The sequence below is a fragment of the Narcine bancroftii genome, chromosome 7 (genome assembly GCF_036971445.1).
Source record: "Narcine bancroftii isolate sNarBan1 chromosome 7, sNarBan1.hap1, whole genome shotgun sequence".
Lineage (NCBI taxonomy): Eukaryota > Metazoa > Chordata > Chondrichthyes > Torpediniformes > Narcinidae > Narcine > Narcine bancroftii.
The window spans coordinates 35,830,281-35,847,993 of record NC_091475.1 but is presented as its reverse complement, the minus strand read 5'-3'; the positions used below and the strand labels follow the sequence as shown (position 1 = coordinate 35,847,993).

At 40.1% G+C, this 17,713-nt stretch overlaps 1 protein-coding gene across 13 annotated transcripts in view; it reads right to left on the bottom strand.

The window, feature by feature from the left end:
- dgkh (diacylglycerol kinase, eta) overlaps window positions 1-17,713 on the bottom strand; it is a 516,150-nt gene that overhangs the window by 193,389 nt on the left and 305,048 nt on the right. For all 13 annotated transcript variants that reach the window (XM_069889606.1, XM_069889602.1, XM_069889607.1 and 10 more), the window contains 4 exons: window positions 13,892-13,983; window positions 11,219-11,318; window positions 5,081-5,354; window positions 1,849-1,974 (listed from right to left, as the gene is read on the bottom strand). In XM_069889606.1, the coding sequence (XP_069745707.1) occupies window positions 1,849-1,974; window positions 5,081-5,354; window positions 11,219-11,318; window positions 13,892-13,983 (592 nt within the window). The remainder of the gene's footprint in view (window positions 1-1,848; window positions 1,975-5,080; window positions 5,355-11,218; window positions 11,319-13,891; window positions 13,984-17,713) is intronic.

Sequence of the window (17,713 nt, the reverse complement as noted above, 5' to 3'; positions counted from 1 at the left end):
TGAAAAAGTGCAATTTTTTCAAGATTTTAGTCCTACTTTGATTAAGCAAAAGAAGGATGTGAAAAGACAACTGAGTTCCAAAAACTTGAAATATTCGATGATGTATCCCCAACTCTCAGGGTCGAAGTAGCAGAAGATTATTGATGATTTTTCAAGACTAAGAACAAGGTAGAAGACTTCTTGCCAGGTTTATGAAAAGACTAAGGTTGCCAAAGAGGAAGACTGTGAAAAATGTTTACAATGGGATGAAGTAAAAGTTGTATTTATTTTTAAAACTGTCTTATATTTATTGTTGAAAAGTAAACTTTAGTAAAATGTTCACAGAGTTCTGAAAAGAGAGAAAACTTGGGTAAAGCAGTAGCAAGGTGGAGATTGTTCGAAAGGGGATAATGGTACCCGGAGAGGAGTATCTAAAAAAATGATGTTAAAGGGAGGGGTTCTTCTTCCTCAAGAGATTCTGTGGGCTTTTTTTGGAGGTTTTCCTGTTTACATCACCATCACTGTATGTATTTTTTAAAGGGGAAAGAACACTGCATTATTTAAACAACCAAAAAGGTTTTAGTGTTAAACAATATTTATTTGAAAAATCAATATTGATGGAATGTTAAAATGTATTAGTCCTAATTGTTAATGGGATAAAGAGGATGATGAAGAGGAGGCAGGTCCTGGCACACCTAAAAAAAAAATTAAAGGCAGATATCGTCTTTCAACAAGAAATGCATCTTACCAAATCAGAACATGCTAAATTAAAAAGAGGATGGGAGGGACAAGTAATATCATCTTCATTTGGCTCAAAAGCAAAAGGAGTAGCTATTCTAATTAATAAAAATATACCAATAATGATAGAAGAGACACTGACTGATCAAGTCAGAAGATTTGTTATGGCACATTATAAAATTTACGCAGAATCATGGACATTTATGAACATCTATGCATCAAATTATGAAATGAAGCCTTTATGAAAGATTTTTTTTTAAACAACAGCAGAGGGAAGACAAAATATATTGGTTGGAGGAGACTTTAATTTCTGTCAAGATCCAATACTGGATAAATTAGGCTGACAAGGGCAAAAGCTGCAAAAATGACACTATCATTTATGAAGGATTTAAATTTGATTGATAGGGAGGCAGCTAAACCCCACAGAAAGAGATTACTCATTCTACACAAGGACACATGATTCACATACAAGGATTAATTTGTTCTTAATGTACGCCCAGTTAAAAAGTAGAGTAGTAAAAACGGAATATCTGGCGAGACTTCCATCTAATCATTCACCATTGACTTTTAAGTATTACAATAATTAAGATGGTGCCACATGAACTTATGGAGATTTGATTAGTAAGAGGAAGGCTGATAAATGTCAGAAACACATTTGATAGACCTAGAATTCTACAGCATGAAAACAGGCTCTTTGGCCTAACTTGTCCAAGTCAACCAAGCCAGTCTCCTTTGCCTTTGTTTGACCCAGATCTCTCTAAACCTATCCTTGTACCTGTCCAAATGTCCCCCAAATGTCATAACTGTCTCCTCCTTCACCACTTGCTTGGGAAGCTCATTTCATACACCCGCCACTCTCCATGTGAAGAAGGTGCTCCTCAGGTCCCTTTCAAACCTCTCACCTTAAATTTATGACCTCTAGTTTTAAACTCCCCTACCTGGGAAAAAGCCAACTTACCTTATCTATGCCTCTTTTAATTTTACAAATTTCTATAAGGTTCCCCCTCATTCCAGCTTCCTACACTCCAGAGAAAAAAGTCCCAGCTTATCCAATATCTCCTTATAATTCAAGCATGTTAATGTTTTCCATATAATAAACAAAGTAATTTTAAAAGAAAGAAGAAATCATACTTGTGTGGATGTCGGCTTCCTTCATCTCATCTTCCTCCTTTTCTTCCTCCTTCAAGTCTTCCTCAATGTCCTTTTTTAATTCCACTTCAGCCTGTTCCTGGGTGTGGGCATTCTGTTCATCTACAACTGTAAGAGAGAGGCATCTGTTGGACACAGAGGGAAGAAGTACTGACAGTAGAAAGGTCAGATCAAAATGGGCTAATGAACCACATGATTCAAATACACACACATGTTCATTTAAACAGAAAGGATTACACCTACACTCCTGGAACAGATACTCAAAACTGGAATCTGTGGCCTCTCAGTGGCTCTGCTCAGGAGTAGAGGGTCTACCCTGCTGGCCAAATTATACCACTATCCAGCACAGTGGCAGCAACATCATAAAGCATATTGACTTCCAAGAGGCTTTGAGAGCTGGCAAAGCCCTGCCACAAACTTTACAAGTCATCAGAACTGCAGATTTTTAATGTTTCTGGCATTCAAAAGCATTTGAAGACTATTACAATTGAAAGGATGTTTTAATTTAAAGAATTAAACATTTCATTAATTATCATTGGCATTTAGCAGTAAAATTTGGGCCAAGTGGTATGCCATGTAGTTCCTCAAGCATCATTGTTCATTGAGATCATGTCTGATTCTGTGCTCCTTATCCCTTCATTCCCTTATGTCTAAAAACCATAATACTTCCACGTAATAGCAAAATGTACCAGCACAATTACGACTATGTGAAAGTGAAAACATTTTTTTAAAACTCCAGTTGCTGAAAATCTAACATAAAGACAGAAATACTTGCCCAACTTGATTCACCCAATTTATGTTCAAGTTAAAGCATCCCATGTCAACTGTTATTCCATTCTTACATTCCTCAGATATTTCATGGTTTATCGCCTGTGCCAATGCAATGTCATTTAGGCTACTCCCACCAGTGTTTTTTTCCCCTCACTGTTCATTATTTCTACTCAGATGGATTCAACATTCTGCTCCTTAGATCATATATTGTCTCTTAGTGAAGCCCAGATCTTATCTTTAATTAAGAACGCTATCCCACCTCACTTGCACTCTTGCCTATCCTTCAAATTACCAGATACCCTTGGATATTTAATTCCAAATCATCTTCACCCTGCAACCATGTTTCTACAATTGACACTAAATCATACCCCTTTGGAATGACTTGTGCCACATTCACATTCCAAAGACATTCAGGGTTCATAGGCTAATTGGTTACATGGGTGTATTTGGTTACATGGGTGTATTAGTTTTGAATATTAAGACACTATTGACTTTTCAGAATCGAGTATTTTTTTGACATTACTTTGAATTCGATATTAGATTATTGCTATTTATCATGCACTTATGTTCCCTACTTTTGAGCATTCACACAAGTAGGAACTTTTTAAAAAATATCTAACCTATCAAAGATGATCTAGTCATCACTGAACTTTTCATCTCAGAGCCTAAGGAATCTGAATGTTTGCATCAGCAATCAGGTCAGATATGGTGTTTGTGAGCAGGTAACAGCTCCAGATTTTAGAACATTAATGATGCATCTTTGGATCTCCTGGTCTATTTGAATGAAAGAGAGGTTCATAGTCACCATCAGTCCTTGAGATATGCTCTCATCATGCAAAGTACAAGATTCAAGATTCTGTCATTGTCACATACTCAAAATACACACAATTTGTTTTCCTTTGTTTGCCCTGTGATGGTGCACAGAGAGGAACTACTATTCCTTTTCTGTGGGGGGCGGTGGGGGTAAACCACAGATCACAATACTTATATTTATACTTATTCTAAAATGATTGGGCAAAATGCAGATGCGAACATGCTATAAGATTGGAAACTGTCATAGAGATATACAACACAGAAATGGGCCCTTTGGCCCAACCTGTCCATGCTAATCAAGCTGTCTCCTCAAACTGGTCCCATTTGCCTATCCTTGGCCCACATTCCTCTGAATCTTTCCTCTCCATGTACCTGTCCAAATGTCTTTTGAGCATTGCAATTATCTCTATCTCTACCACTTCCTCTGGCAGCTCATTCCAATGTACTCACCATCCATCCCCTGCATGTAAAAGACATCTCTCAGGTCCCTTTTAAACCTTTCCCCACTGACCCTCATGATTTTATAAATCACTATATTGTCTCTCCAATGCTCCAGGGAGAAAAGTTCCAGCTTATCTGGTTTATCCTTAGGATTCAAAAGTAGATATAAAACTTAATGAAAGTGGACTGCAGAGATTTTTTGTCCCTAACTAAAACTTCAAGGAAAAATGAGCAGGCTAATAAAATATGCAAATAGGAAGTAAATGTCATGTAATAGGAAGAAATGTGAAATGCTACATTCTCTTATGAAGAAAAATGTAAGGATAATCAAACCTAGTGAGTCAGCTGGAAATTGCAACACAAAAATACTTCAATTCACCCTGAGGGTCAGTAGCACTGCATTGTGCATAAGCCTCTGCCCATTTTGTCACCTCACCCATCCTGTATAGTGTTCTAAATTTAATCCAGCAGCCTCCAGGTCAAGCAGTCAAATGATTCCGAATTACCTGTCACCTTGCAATCTACCACGGTGAGCAGCCAAGGTAATATTGCAGAATCACTCCTCCACTGTAATATATTCTCCAACAATGGTCTCCAAAATCCATGTTAACTTCACAAGGGGTTGATTTAAAAGGAAACCTCAAAATTAGTCATTGCAGGGAGAAAAAAAAATTAAAACATACCCAAACTAGATTTTGGGTAGTTTTCAAAAGTCCGTTGGATCCATGGACAATAAGTTAACCATAAACTCAGCAAGGCTGCACTATGCTGTAGCCGTGCAATTGCATCACAGGAACTGATCAGCCCAAGAAATTGCAGAGAGCAGCTCAGGCCATCAGAAAAACCATACCTATTGACTCCATCTACACCTCCTAATGCCTCGGGAAAGCTGCCATCCCACCCCAGTCACACTCTTCCTCCCCACCTCTCGTTGGGCAGATGATGAGTTTGAAAATGCACACAGCCAGATTTAAGGACATTTTCTTTCCTCCCCTCTGTTCTCAGACTATTGAACGGACCCCTCGTTCATAAAATGATGTGCTTAGCATTGCTTTAGCTGAACTTTTACTCTGTGACATTATACTCTGCCCTTTTATTTTCACTCACTGTTGATTCGCCTGGATAGAACAAAGATTTTCACCATATCTTGGTACATGTGGCAAATAAAGAGTTCAATTCAATACAATACCTTTCTCTGCTTGTTCGATGATTTGTCTCACTGCTTTTTTCAGACTGTTTGCCCGAAGCATAAGTTGCTCCCTTGATTTGAAGAATTTGGGGGTGGAAGACCTCACTGGCATGCTCTCCACTGGTTGCTCAGATAAGGACTCTTCACTGAACTCTTCCTCTTCACCTTCCTCCTCCACAATGGGAGGTGTTGAGCAGTGGTGGCTTGTGGTGGCCTGTGACTCATCACTGAGGGTCTGCAGCAGTGAGTCCAGCTTCTCATTCAAGGCTGAACACTGGCAAGAGAATGTGATGAACTTCGTCAGGTCCTAATGGGAGACTTAAGATTTTCAAACCATTTTTATACCTCCATGTTGTCTCATGTGGTGATTAGCACAACCCTATTACAGTGTGAGTGACATGGGTTTGAAGCTGCCACTGTCTTTAAGGAGTTTGTACACATTGGCTTCCTCTGGGGGCTCCCATTTCCTCCCATTTTCCAAAGACATTAGGGGTTTGTAGGTTAATTGGTCACATAGGTGTATTTGGGTGGCGCAAGCTAGTGGGCTGGAATGACCTGCTACTATGCTGTATCTCCAAGTTATTAATTTTGTTTTTTTTTAAATCCCTAAAATGTCCTTTATTCATGAGACTATCAATAGTGAACACAATCAGGAACAATCTTTTTCAGCATTCATTGGACCATCAATTTAATATGTTTTCTTACAATACAGCAACACAGCAAGTCTGATATAGTATTAGGACTGACCTGACACTTCGATGTCCATTTAATAAAAAGTTTTCCTTTTCTCACAAAGTTATCTTGGAATTTGAAAGCTAACTACATACTTCTGCAGCCAAGAATCAACTAGTTCTATCGTTGCTTGTGGACAGCGTCGTCTATTTAAAGTGACAAATACTGAAAGGTTCAAGGAAAAGCCCAACAAACTTGTGATCATATATCGAATGTCTTCCTCAGGATTTTTTAATATGATGTTTATGAGTGAGATTGCAGGTGCATCTGGCAATATACAGAACTTAAGATTAGCAAACAACAAATAAGATGAAAGTGATTTTGGTTGGGGGAGGAACACTGACACACATTAGGAGAGTACCCTAAATTTAGGCTGAGTGCCTTTATCAGACAACTGTACCAGTTTATTATTTCATTCATCTCTAACAACGTTTCCTCAGAGAATTGAACTAACATGAATAGAACAAAAATATGATCTTCCCAATTTTATCTTTTTTTCTTAGGAGATGATGGATTCAGAATGGGAGGGGTGTTTTGTTGTGAGTTCTGACCATTAAAGTGTGCGACAAGCTTGAAGAACCAAGTGTTCTTTTCCTCTTTGTCAATTTTGCAAGAGGTTTATTTCAGGTACCTTAATGGAATTATAAAATTTTGCAATTAGACTCAGCTTTGATGCCTAAATTCACACTTGTTTAATAAGAAAATATATCCTAGTATTACACTGGAGGTGAGAGTGTTTTAGGGTCTGTTATTTTAAGAAAGGAGGGAAAGAGAAAACAGAGAATCATTGATCTGTTAGTCAAATGTCAATCTTATGGAATCTATAATGAAGGATATCATCACAGAACACCTTTAAAATATCAATAGGATGGAACATAGTCAAAAATTGATTTATGAAAGGAAAATCATGTCTGGCTAATCTGCTGAAGTGCTTTGAGGATGAAGTTGGTCGAAGGGAGTGGATGCAGTGGATTTGAACTTCTAAAAGGTCCCACCCAGGAAGCTGGTTTGCAAGGTTAACATGCAACTGGTGGTAATGTACTAACATGAATTGAAAAGGACATGGGACAGAAGGTAGAGTGAAATTGAATGATTGTTTTCGGGTTGGCAGGTTGTGTGTTGGGGCCCCAGCTTTTCTTGATTTATAGTAACAATTTGGCTGATGGAATAAAATACCACATTTCCAAATTCACTGATGACACTACACTGGGTGAGATTGTGGGGCTCGGGAGGCTTCGAGGAAACTAGATAAGTTGAGCGAATGGGTAGGAATGTGGCAAGAGCAATATAAAGTAGAAAAGGGTGAGGTCTCCCACTCTGGCGCACATGACAGAAAAGCAGAGTCTTTGTGAAATGATGAGGGATGATGTGGTGTTGATGCTCAAAGGGACCTGGGTGTGATAACACAGAAATCTTCACTGAGAAGGTGGCGAACCTTTGGAATGCTTGTTCACAGGCAGCAATGGAAGTTCAGCTGTGGAGTTCATTCAACATAAAGATTAGTAGATTTTTGGACATTGAAGGAATCTTGAACAAACAAATTGCTGGAGGAGCTCAGCGAGGCAGGCAACATCCATGGGTAGAAATGAGCAGTCAAGGTTACAGATTGGACCCTTTATCAAGTCTTGTGCATCAGTCTCAATGCATTGACCCACTGAGTTCCTCCAGCATCTCTGTTTGCTCAAGATTTCAGCATCTGCAGTTTTTGTGCTTCTCTGTTATGGGAATCAATGTGATGTGGGTTTTGCTTGGAAATGATGCTGAAGTGGAAGATCAGCCATAATCATAATAAAAGGCAGAGCTGGCTCAAAGGATTGCACAAGCTACTTTGCTCCATTTATTTAAATTTATGACTGATAGCCCATCCAGCTGAATGACTGGCTTACCCAGGTACATTTGCCCAGGAGCCCTGGATTTGGTTCTGATGGCCAGAGTTTATTAGCTGGTTGTCAGCCTGGAACTTGGCAGGAAGCAGCAACATGGTTCTGATGGCCATCATATGTAGGGGACAGCAGGAAGGAAGCTTGTGTCCCTTCTAGTCTGAGATCCATGTCCCAACTTCATTTGCCATTACTCCCTGACTCAGACTTTGGTTATCATGGTGGCCAGGATTTGATGAATCCATGAACCTATATATCAAGTTAACCAAGGTTCTTGTGGGCACTGTCTTCATTATATTTTGTTTTCTCAAGTAATCCCAATTCAAGCTTTATAAATAATCCTATTGATCCATCATAAGTGCCAGAAGGTTAATCACATGACAGTCAAGGAAATGTCTTGATAGAATAAATGAATCTATCGAAACCAGAGCCAGAACATTATCATCTGTTTAATTGCAATTAACTGCAGAGAGAAAGTCTTCTAGAATAGAAAATCAGTAGCCAGTGTGCTCAGCAATACCCCTTCCTCCTTGCTGCACCCCCCCCCCCACCCTACCACCCACCCTGCACTCCTGCTTTGCCAATTTTCCAAGGAGAAAGATGTTCTGGTAATCAGTGGCTTGCTCCTTCTACTGCACTCTTCCCTTGCAGCTAGAAAGTTACAAATTCAAATCCCTTTGGGGCACTGAAGAAATGGAAAGTTACTGTTTGGATAAGACAATGAACAAAAATAAACAAAAGTGGAGTCTACCTGTTTGCTCAATGATGATCCATCCAAATAATTCAGGTAAAGGGCCTAACCATCCAGCAGCCAGCATCAGTAAGGACAGATCTTTTACCCCTGTCTATCAGGGAGATATTGTTGTGAGCAGATAGATTACCTTGTTTGGCTGCCATATTGTTTGCATGTCAAAAGGGTCATTGACTGCAGATAAAGTACCTTGGGGCATCCTTACTAAAAATTTACTTCCTCTTGGGATGTGGAAAGTGCATTTTATCCATTCCCAGATGGAAGTTGGCTCTTGAATCACTTTTGTCCTTTTTGGAATACTATTGTTATGGCACTGTTAGACGCAGCCATTCTCAATGGGGGATTATACTTCATATTCCATCCCCTCCCCTCCCTGGGGGGAGGGGAGGGGCAGGGAGGAAGGGGACACAGCATGTTTTTAACATATTTCATGTTTTAAGATTTTCATGTAGTCAGTAGGAAAGAACATGACTGCTTCACAGGGAATGAGGTCCATAAACTTTGAGCAGTCCCTAGGGGGCCATAGCCAAAAAAAGGTTGAGAAAGGCTGAGATAGGGTATGGATCCGGTGAGTGAATCTTCCTTCTCCAAAATCTATCTTCAGATATATTTTGTCACTGATTCAGAAACAGATGGTTGCCATTGGAAGTCTTGCTCCAGAAATCAGAAAAGAAAAAGATCTAGTCAGACCCTTTAGCTCAGCATTGAGAGAGTGAGTGGGGTCATCTTATGGATGAGATGTTTAAAAGAGGGCTCCTCAGATAGATGTAAAAGATTCTATGGCATTATTTTGAAGATCAATTCTCTGTTCCTTTAGCCAGGTTTCTCTCTCAATTTAAATGACAGGCTTTTTGTTCGTTTTCATGTTGCTATTGGTGGGAAGATGCTCTGTGTAAATGAGCTCCTACACTAACTGCTGTACACGACAACACTGCAAACTATTCCAGTGAAACAAACCATTTGAGATTACCCAGGGCCATGAAAATTACTGTGTAAAACATGTCTTTTTCCTCTTCATTGTTCAAACTGAAAGTTCAGAAATTGTCAAGATTAAGGATAGCCTGTTCCTTCCAGGCGAAGGAGTGTTTGTCTGCCAGCTGCATTTGCCAATTTCAGACCCCTCGCAGCCTTTGTGCCTTCTGGGTGTCTTTGCCACTCTGTCTAACCTGAGATTGCCTGAGCTCAGTAAGAAGATAAAGTTTTGAAAATTCAGAGAGTACGATATTGTAAATCGCAGATTTAAAATTATGTTGACATTATAATTATGAAATAAATGTTTAGCCCAGTTTATTATTTTATTCATCTTAATTGTGAGGCACAGACCTAATCACATGTGCCAGGTCTCTTCTTGCACCTTTTTCCCCTTTCTCTCCAGCTACCTGAATCAAGACTTCCATTTGTTCATTCAACCATCTGAGTTAAGAGGTTTTGCTGTTATCCTTTTAATATCTTCCAAAGTTAATACAAAATCCACGTCAAAGTGAGTGAGCATAGACTCAAAATATTATCAGGGCAGATCTCTCATTGACCAGAATTGCTAGCCAACTGCAGCTGTGCCAGTCAGCATACCCCAGGGAGCCCTGGCACTGTTTCCCACTGGGACCCCATCTGCCTGCAAATTGGCAGGTGACCTCAGGGCAGACCATCAGCTCAGGACAGACAGTGGGCCTGGTGCAGACAGAGAACCCAGGGCCAAGCAGTGGACTCTGAGCTAGACAGTGAGCTCAGGGCTTACAGAGAACTCAGTATAGACAGAGAACTGTCTGCACTACAGAGAACCCAGGGCTGGACATGGCTCAGTACAGAGAATTGTCTGAGTGCAGACAATTAACTGTGCTCAATGGACATTCTTGATAATGACCCCCTTTAATGCCTTTGACACAAGAATGCATGGAGGTGCTAAAGTTAATTTTAAATCTTTCACACTGGTTTAAATAATAACATGGCATTAGACTAATCTGCTGTACATCCCATTTTTTTTCTCCTCTTACCACTTGACATTAATGTTCTTCGTTTGCATCCTGATTGGAAAAAGTTGTTCCTCATTTTCTGATACCTTCATGATCCTCCCCTTTCATATCTCTGGAACCTCCAGTGCAGGCCTCCAATATCACTACATTTCTCCACCTTTGGCCCTTTGGACAGACTGGATTTCTTGTGCTCTGGTCAAGTCTTCAGCTGCTTGGCCTTTTTTTTGTTCCATTTGGTTAATTTAAACAATCAGACTTTCACCATTAGCAGATATTATTTGCTCTTTGATATGGGAATCTTCATTTGATTACTGATATGTGCCCCCTTTGGCTTGAAGGTCAATAACAGGAGGTTAAGGCCAATCTGTGTTACAACCTGTATCACTAATAGTTGCAGAACGACACTTGCTAATCTTAGCAAACAATTAGATATCCACACTGCAGGGCCCGAAACATCTAATCCAAACGCTATTAACCTCCCAGTGGACTAATGTACATGTGTGCATTTAGATGCCTTTTAAATGCTTCCACCACTGTTCTGAAGGACAAATGTTTTCCATGACTCCTGGAATTAATCCCCTGCTCTCCTTTGCAATGAAGAGAACTGACAGGATTTCCACTGAACATTTCATTTGAAAGGAGGACACTTGGCCAGTACAGATTTCCCACAAGCACTCGACTGTACTGTCAACCAGGTTTTGTGCTTAAGCCCACAACCTTCTGACTCAGCATGGGTGCAGATCAAAATTTCCACCTGTGAATGGAAATATACTGCGTTTCTGAAAATAACACATCTAATTCTTACTTTATTCGCCAGCGTCTCACTCTCTTCTGTGTTTTCATTGGCTTTTTCGTACGATTTACCAACTTTGGCAACAAAGTCCTTCACAGTTTCACACAGAATTCTAGTAGAGAAAAATGTGAAAATTGCTCCAGTTACATTCATGCTGTTTAATGACGTCAAGCCTAGTTGGAGATTTACCCAGAGACTTCATCACATGACCTCTGGACAGCAACCACTCGTCCACATCTTAGGAAGAGTTGTGCGTGCATTTTTTCTCCACCATTACTCTAAAATTAATTTTCCCCACATCCAATGCTTGTCAAATAAAGGACCTTTTTTGATGAAATATCCAAATGGATTTTTTTTTCTAAATCAACTGACAGCTGAGTTCAAGATTAGTTTCATAAACACGATATTTCAGGACTGACAACTAGTTTGTTGATTCAATCAAAGCAAACAAGCATAGAGGTGAAGGACTACATTACTAAAGGTAATACAAAAGCTACTGAAGTTGTTGAGAGAGAAGGTTGTTTGATGACACAACAGGACATGGATCAGCAAGAAAGTCAGGTGGGGAGTGACATATGGAATTTAATCCAGACAAATGTAAGGTAATGCTCTCTAGGAGGTAAAATTCTGATGTGACATTAGAGTACATGGCAGGAATCGTAAGAGCAGAGAAACATTGGGGTGCAAGTTGTGCAGGCTTCCAATACCTCCATGATCCTCCCCTTTCATATCTCTGGAACCTCCAGTGCAGGCCTCCAATGTCATTACACTTCTCCACTTTTGGCCCTTTGGACTGACTGGATTTCTTTTGCTCTGGTCAAGTATTCAGCTGCTTGGCCTTTTTTTTGTTCCACTTGGTTAATTTAAACAATCAGACTTTCACCATCAGCAGATTTTATTTGCTCTTTGATATGGGAATCTTCATTTGATTACTGATATGTGACCCCTTTGGCTTGAAGGTCAATGACAAGCGTACAAGGCCAATCTACGTTACAATCTGTATTACTAATAGTTGCAGAACCACACTTGCTAAGCTTAGCAATTAGATATCCACACTGCAGGGCCCCGAAACATCTAATCTAACCACTATTAACTTCCCAGTGGATTAATGTACATGTGTGTATGTTTAAATTTCCATCTAGCTCCTTCAACTTTCACTCACTCAGCAATTGGAACATGCCTACTGATAATATAATCACTACTAAAGGGCAATGATGGTACAAGACTAATAATATAGAACTAGGTAATAGTCTGGATTATAGGGAGGTTACAGAGGTTTGGAGATGTGAATGGGTAAGGGAATGGCACATTCCAAATATTCCATTTTTATTCTAACTGTGGATGACCTCAGATTAAAAAAAGAGAATGCAAGGTCATTTGGTTTATATATGGTTTAAATGGTGAGAAAGATTTCAGATTCAGATTAACTATCAGAGGACATACATGACATCACATATAAGCCTGAGATTCTTTTTCCTGCCAGCAAGGCAGAATTACCACTTCCTAGAAGAGAAGAAAACTGTACACAGCATATACATGAAAACAAATAAAGAACTGTGAACAGATATCAAATGTAAACAAAGTGACTGTTCCATACATAGAGAATTAAAAAAACTGAAGGGTGTTGGTGTTCACAGAAACCTGGATGTCCTTTTATACATATCACTGCAAATTAATGTGCAGACACAGAAAGCAAGTTAAGAAGGCATCGTCTGTTAGCCTACAAGAATAAGTACCTCTAACTAAAATTATATCTGGCCCAGGAACTGTCGGCACAGGTATGGTCTTCCCTGTCTCAGGAAAGATATACGTGATGGAGGAGGTGGATTGTAGGTTCAGCAGGTTGATTCCTGACATTGGGAGGCTTTGGAGTGGTGCTCTGCCTGGACTTGCGCTTTTCAGAAGCAAAGCTTCAAAATCTGTAACATTTTTACAAGACTTGGCCAGTGTAGATGCAGGAATGATTTTTGTGCATTAGGAGATCTAAATCAGCGATTACCGTACATTCTCAGATAAGGAGGTCAGTTATTCAGAGCTGATATGAAAGGGAATTTCTTCTCATCGATAATGGTGAAATTTTAGATTTTTTTACCCAAAAGGGCTCACGGAAACTTAGTCACTGAGTATATTCAAGAAAGAGATGGAAAAATTTTCTGAGGTAAAATAATCAGTATTTGAATGTCCTCCATGAAAGTGGTGCTGAGGTAAAAGATCAGCCATGGTCCCATGGAATGGCAGGGCAAGAACACAAGACTGAACTGCCCACTCCTGCTCCCATTACTTAAGCTTTTATGCTCACCAAGGATGTTCAACTGCACCACCAGTGCTCCACATCAGGCCTCATAGTGCAAGGCAGCAGGCTCATGGTAACACCATAACCTGTAACCTACATCCCTAATCATCAAACAACCTGATTTATAAAGTCATAGGGTCTAAATATTGGACTCTCTACTCAACAGAAGTGTTGCAGCAGTCTTACATGAATGACTGCAGACCATCTCCAAGAAGCTGACTCACCACCTCCAAATTCTCAAAGGCAATTAGCAATAGGTCATAAACTCTGGCCTTGTTAGCAATGTTTGTGTGCCAAAGAGGAACTCCAAAGAAAATGATTCAATTGCACAAAAAAAAATAATTCTAATGGAAAACTGTCCACCATTCTTACAGAGGCAATAAGTGACTTACTTGGCAGAAGATATGACGACTGAGTGCTGGTCAGAGTTGAGGATCTTGGTTAGATGAGCAGCAACAGAATCCTCATACGCTGATATCTGAAACTGAGAGGTGAGGGTTAGACTTTCCAAGTGCAATTGATTGTTCAGACAAGTGCTGACACTTCTCCTTGGTTACAGTGGGTAATTGCAAAATATCACCACACTTTTACCTATGCCATCTGACTTCCCCAACATTTGCCATCCCTAGCAATTATGCACAAATTGCCTGAAATAAAACTGCATTCAAGTTATTGTCTCTTCTGACTCCTAGATATTTGATCCCATTTTGTGGCCACTTTAAATAACTGTTTTCTTGATATTGACTCTAATCCCCTTTATAGCCAGGGATCTCCCCATAGTCCTCCAGCTTGGGCAATGAGTTTGCTGGGTTTGTCAGATATATCAGTACGTCATTGGCAAATAAATTGATTTTATGTTCTTCCTGGCCTGCTCTAAAATCTTGATGTCTGGATCCTGGCAAATGGCTTCAGCTAGTGGCTCCATGGCTTATATGGATGGAGATAGCGGGTACCCTTGTCTACTTGATCTTGCCAGTGAGGAAAAACTTTTTCACCTAGAGAGCTGTGGATCTGTGGAACGCTCTGATCACTTTTACATTAAGAGATGTTATTTTTCACCACCATAAAGATTTCTATTTACAGTCTAATGATGGTGTGGGTTTTTTTTTGGTTGGAAGCATTCCATACTGCTGAAACCAACTTGATGAGCTGACTGGGGTACGAGCAAAGAATGAGCTGCTGGAGAAACTCAGCAGGTCAGGCAGCAACAGTGGGTAGAAATCATCAGCCACTATTTTGGATCAGGATCTTTATTGTGACTAAGGTAAAGTGGAACCAGATAGAGGTAGGGGTAACCTTGAGGTGGGAAGCAACTGCTTTGCTGAACACTGTGGGTCTAAGTTTAAACTTCCTGTAGCCAACCATTTCAACTCTCTTCACCATTCCTTCAGCCTCAAATGTAAACTTGAGGAACAACACCTCATATTTATTCTGTACAGCCTTAAACCTAATGGCATAAATATTTATTCTTCTAATTTTGGCTAATCCTCACCTCTATCCAGTTTCACTGCTCTCCCTCAACCTGTCTTTCTACCTCTGTCCAATACCCTCACACCTCCACCCCCCCAATCCCCCCCCCCAACCCTCCAGCTCTTTTTTCCCTTCATATACGTAATATTTTGACTGATCATGGATGGTGCCTGACCAGCTGAGCTCCTCCAGCAATTTTTTTTTGCCCAGGATTCCGGCATCTTTAGCTTTTGTATTTCTTTGAGGGAAACATGCTGGATCTGCAATGGATGGCAACAAAAACCAGGGAACAGTCTTCGTATCCATATTTACCATAGAGTGGTTTCAGGTGCAGACAAAGCTCACAACCTATGCACTCCACAACACCTAATGCACTATGGTCTGTTCCCTGAAAAGATATTGCCTTCGAAGTTGTGCGCTTCGGAATGTCATGAATTTGTTTCCGATAAATGTTTTTCAATTTCCATCTCGTTGCTGCACAACTTATTGTTGTCAATTATGAAAAGCCCTGTACCTTCTCTTTATTCCAGTGAAGAATAGGGAGCACTTGCACTATTTAGAAAAGCCCAGAAATGTTGATACACTTCAGCACACAAGGAAAATAAATTTAAATCAAGTTACTTGTTTAAGGCCCTTGATGGAAATTGTATTTGACACTGATCCTTAATGTGCTTACAACCAACATCCAAGATCTTTTCACTTTTGGATGGTGTTGAATATGCTTCTCTGCACAATCTTTTGCCACATACGAATCAGAATCAGAATTTATTGTTATGAACGAGTCACGAAATTCGGGGTTTTGTGGCAACATCATTGTGCAAACATTCAAATTATGAACCATCTTACAACAATAATATAAAAAATAAAATAGTAGTGCATGAAAAGTAAGGGAGTGTCTTTTATTCATTGATTATTCAAGAATCTGATGGCAACGGGGAAGAAGCTGTCCTTGTGCCGTTGAGTGCTCGTTCTTAGGCTCCTGTAGCTTTTTCCTGATGGTAGAAGAGTGAAGAGGGCATGGCCTGGGTGGTGGAGGGTCTTTGATGATATTTTAAGACACTGCATCATGTAGATGTCCTCAATGGAGTTAAGCCTGGTGCCTATGTTTTTCCTTGTCCTGAGATTTGGTGCCTCTGAACCAGATAGTGTTGCAACCAGCCATTATGCTTTCCACGGTACACCTGTAGAAGTTTTCGAGAGTCTTTGATGACATACCAAATCTTCTCGAACACCTCACAAAGTAGGCTTCTTCGTGATTGTGTTCACATGGAGGTTCACAATCACCTCCTTGGTTTGATAATGTTGAGCGCAAGATTGTTGTTGTGATACCATTCAGCGAGCTGCTTTATCTCCCTCCTGTACGCTTCCCCATTGCCATTTGTGATTCTGCCGATAACTGTAGTGAATTCGACAAACTTGCAGATGTCATTGGAATTGTACTTGGTTACACAGTCATGGGTATATAATGAGTAAAGCAGTGGCCTAAACATCCATCCTTGGAGTGTGTCTATGCTGATAATCTTTGAGGAGGAGTCGTTGCTTCCAATTCATACTGACTGTGGACTTCCAATAAGAAAGTCAAGAATCCAGTTGAGAGTGAGGTGCAGAAGCCCAGAGTTTTTATCTTCTTGACCAGCACTGAGGGAATAATGGTGTTGATGGCTGAGTTGTAGTCGATGAAGAGCAGCCATATATATGAAATGCTGTTTTCGAGGTGTTCTAGAGCTGAGTGGAGAGCCAGAAATATTGCATCTGCTGTGGACTGATTGTATTGATAGGCAAATTGCAGTAAGTTCAGATCTTTGCTTAGGTATGTGTTAATTCTGGCCATGACGAGCCTCTCGAAGCATTTCATCACAGTAGAGGTTAGTGCCTCTGGGCAATAGTGCCCTTTTGAAGCAGGTGGGGCCTCTGACTGCAGCAATGAGAGGTTTAAAATGTCTGTGAACACTCCGGATAGTTGGTTGGTGCAGATTTTCAGTATCCTGCCAGGTACACCGCCAGGGTTTGACGCCTTGTGAAGGTTCACACTCTTGAATGATATTCTGACATCATCCTCAGAGACAGATATCACAAGATCCTTGGCCTTTGCAAGGATTCTAGTTGGCACTGTTTGATTCTTCTTCTCAAAGTGGGCATAGAAGTTGTTCAGCTCATCAGGTAATGAAGCATCACATCCCTCCATGGTCTTCACCCTCACTTTGTAGGCTGTAATGGCCTGCACTCCCTGCCATAGCTGGTGGGTGTCTTTCTAATCTCTTACATATTCAATGTCAATGTTAATGTGAACTTATTGTCATACATTAGTACAATGTACAGATGCGTCAAAATGCTCACTTGCTGCGCCATATGGATATATCAACTACAATATTAAAAAACTAAACTACCACAATATGCCAAGACAGAAAAAGAGATAATTCAAGCGATAGATAAATAAATATTCACAGTTCCAAGAAAAAAAGTGGCAATACTGATACACATAGACTGACAGATTTTTTAGTAGTCCTGGAGTAGTTTACGGTTAGGGTCAGGATAATACGGTGAAGTTCAAAGGCCTGATTGCTGTTGGATAAAAATGTTCTTGAACCATGAATGCTGGACTTCTTGCTCTGTACCTTCTGCCTGAATGAGCAGCAAGAAGAGGTTGATGGGGATCCTTCATGATGTTGGATGCCTTCTTGAGACAGCGTCTCACATAGATGTTTTCAATAGACAAGAGTTCAGTACCCATGATGGACTGGCTA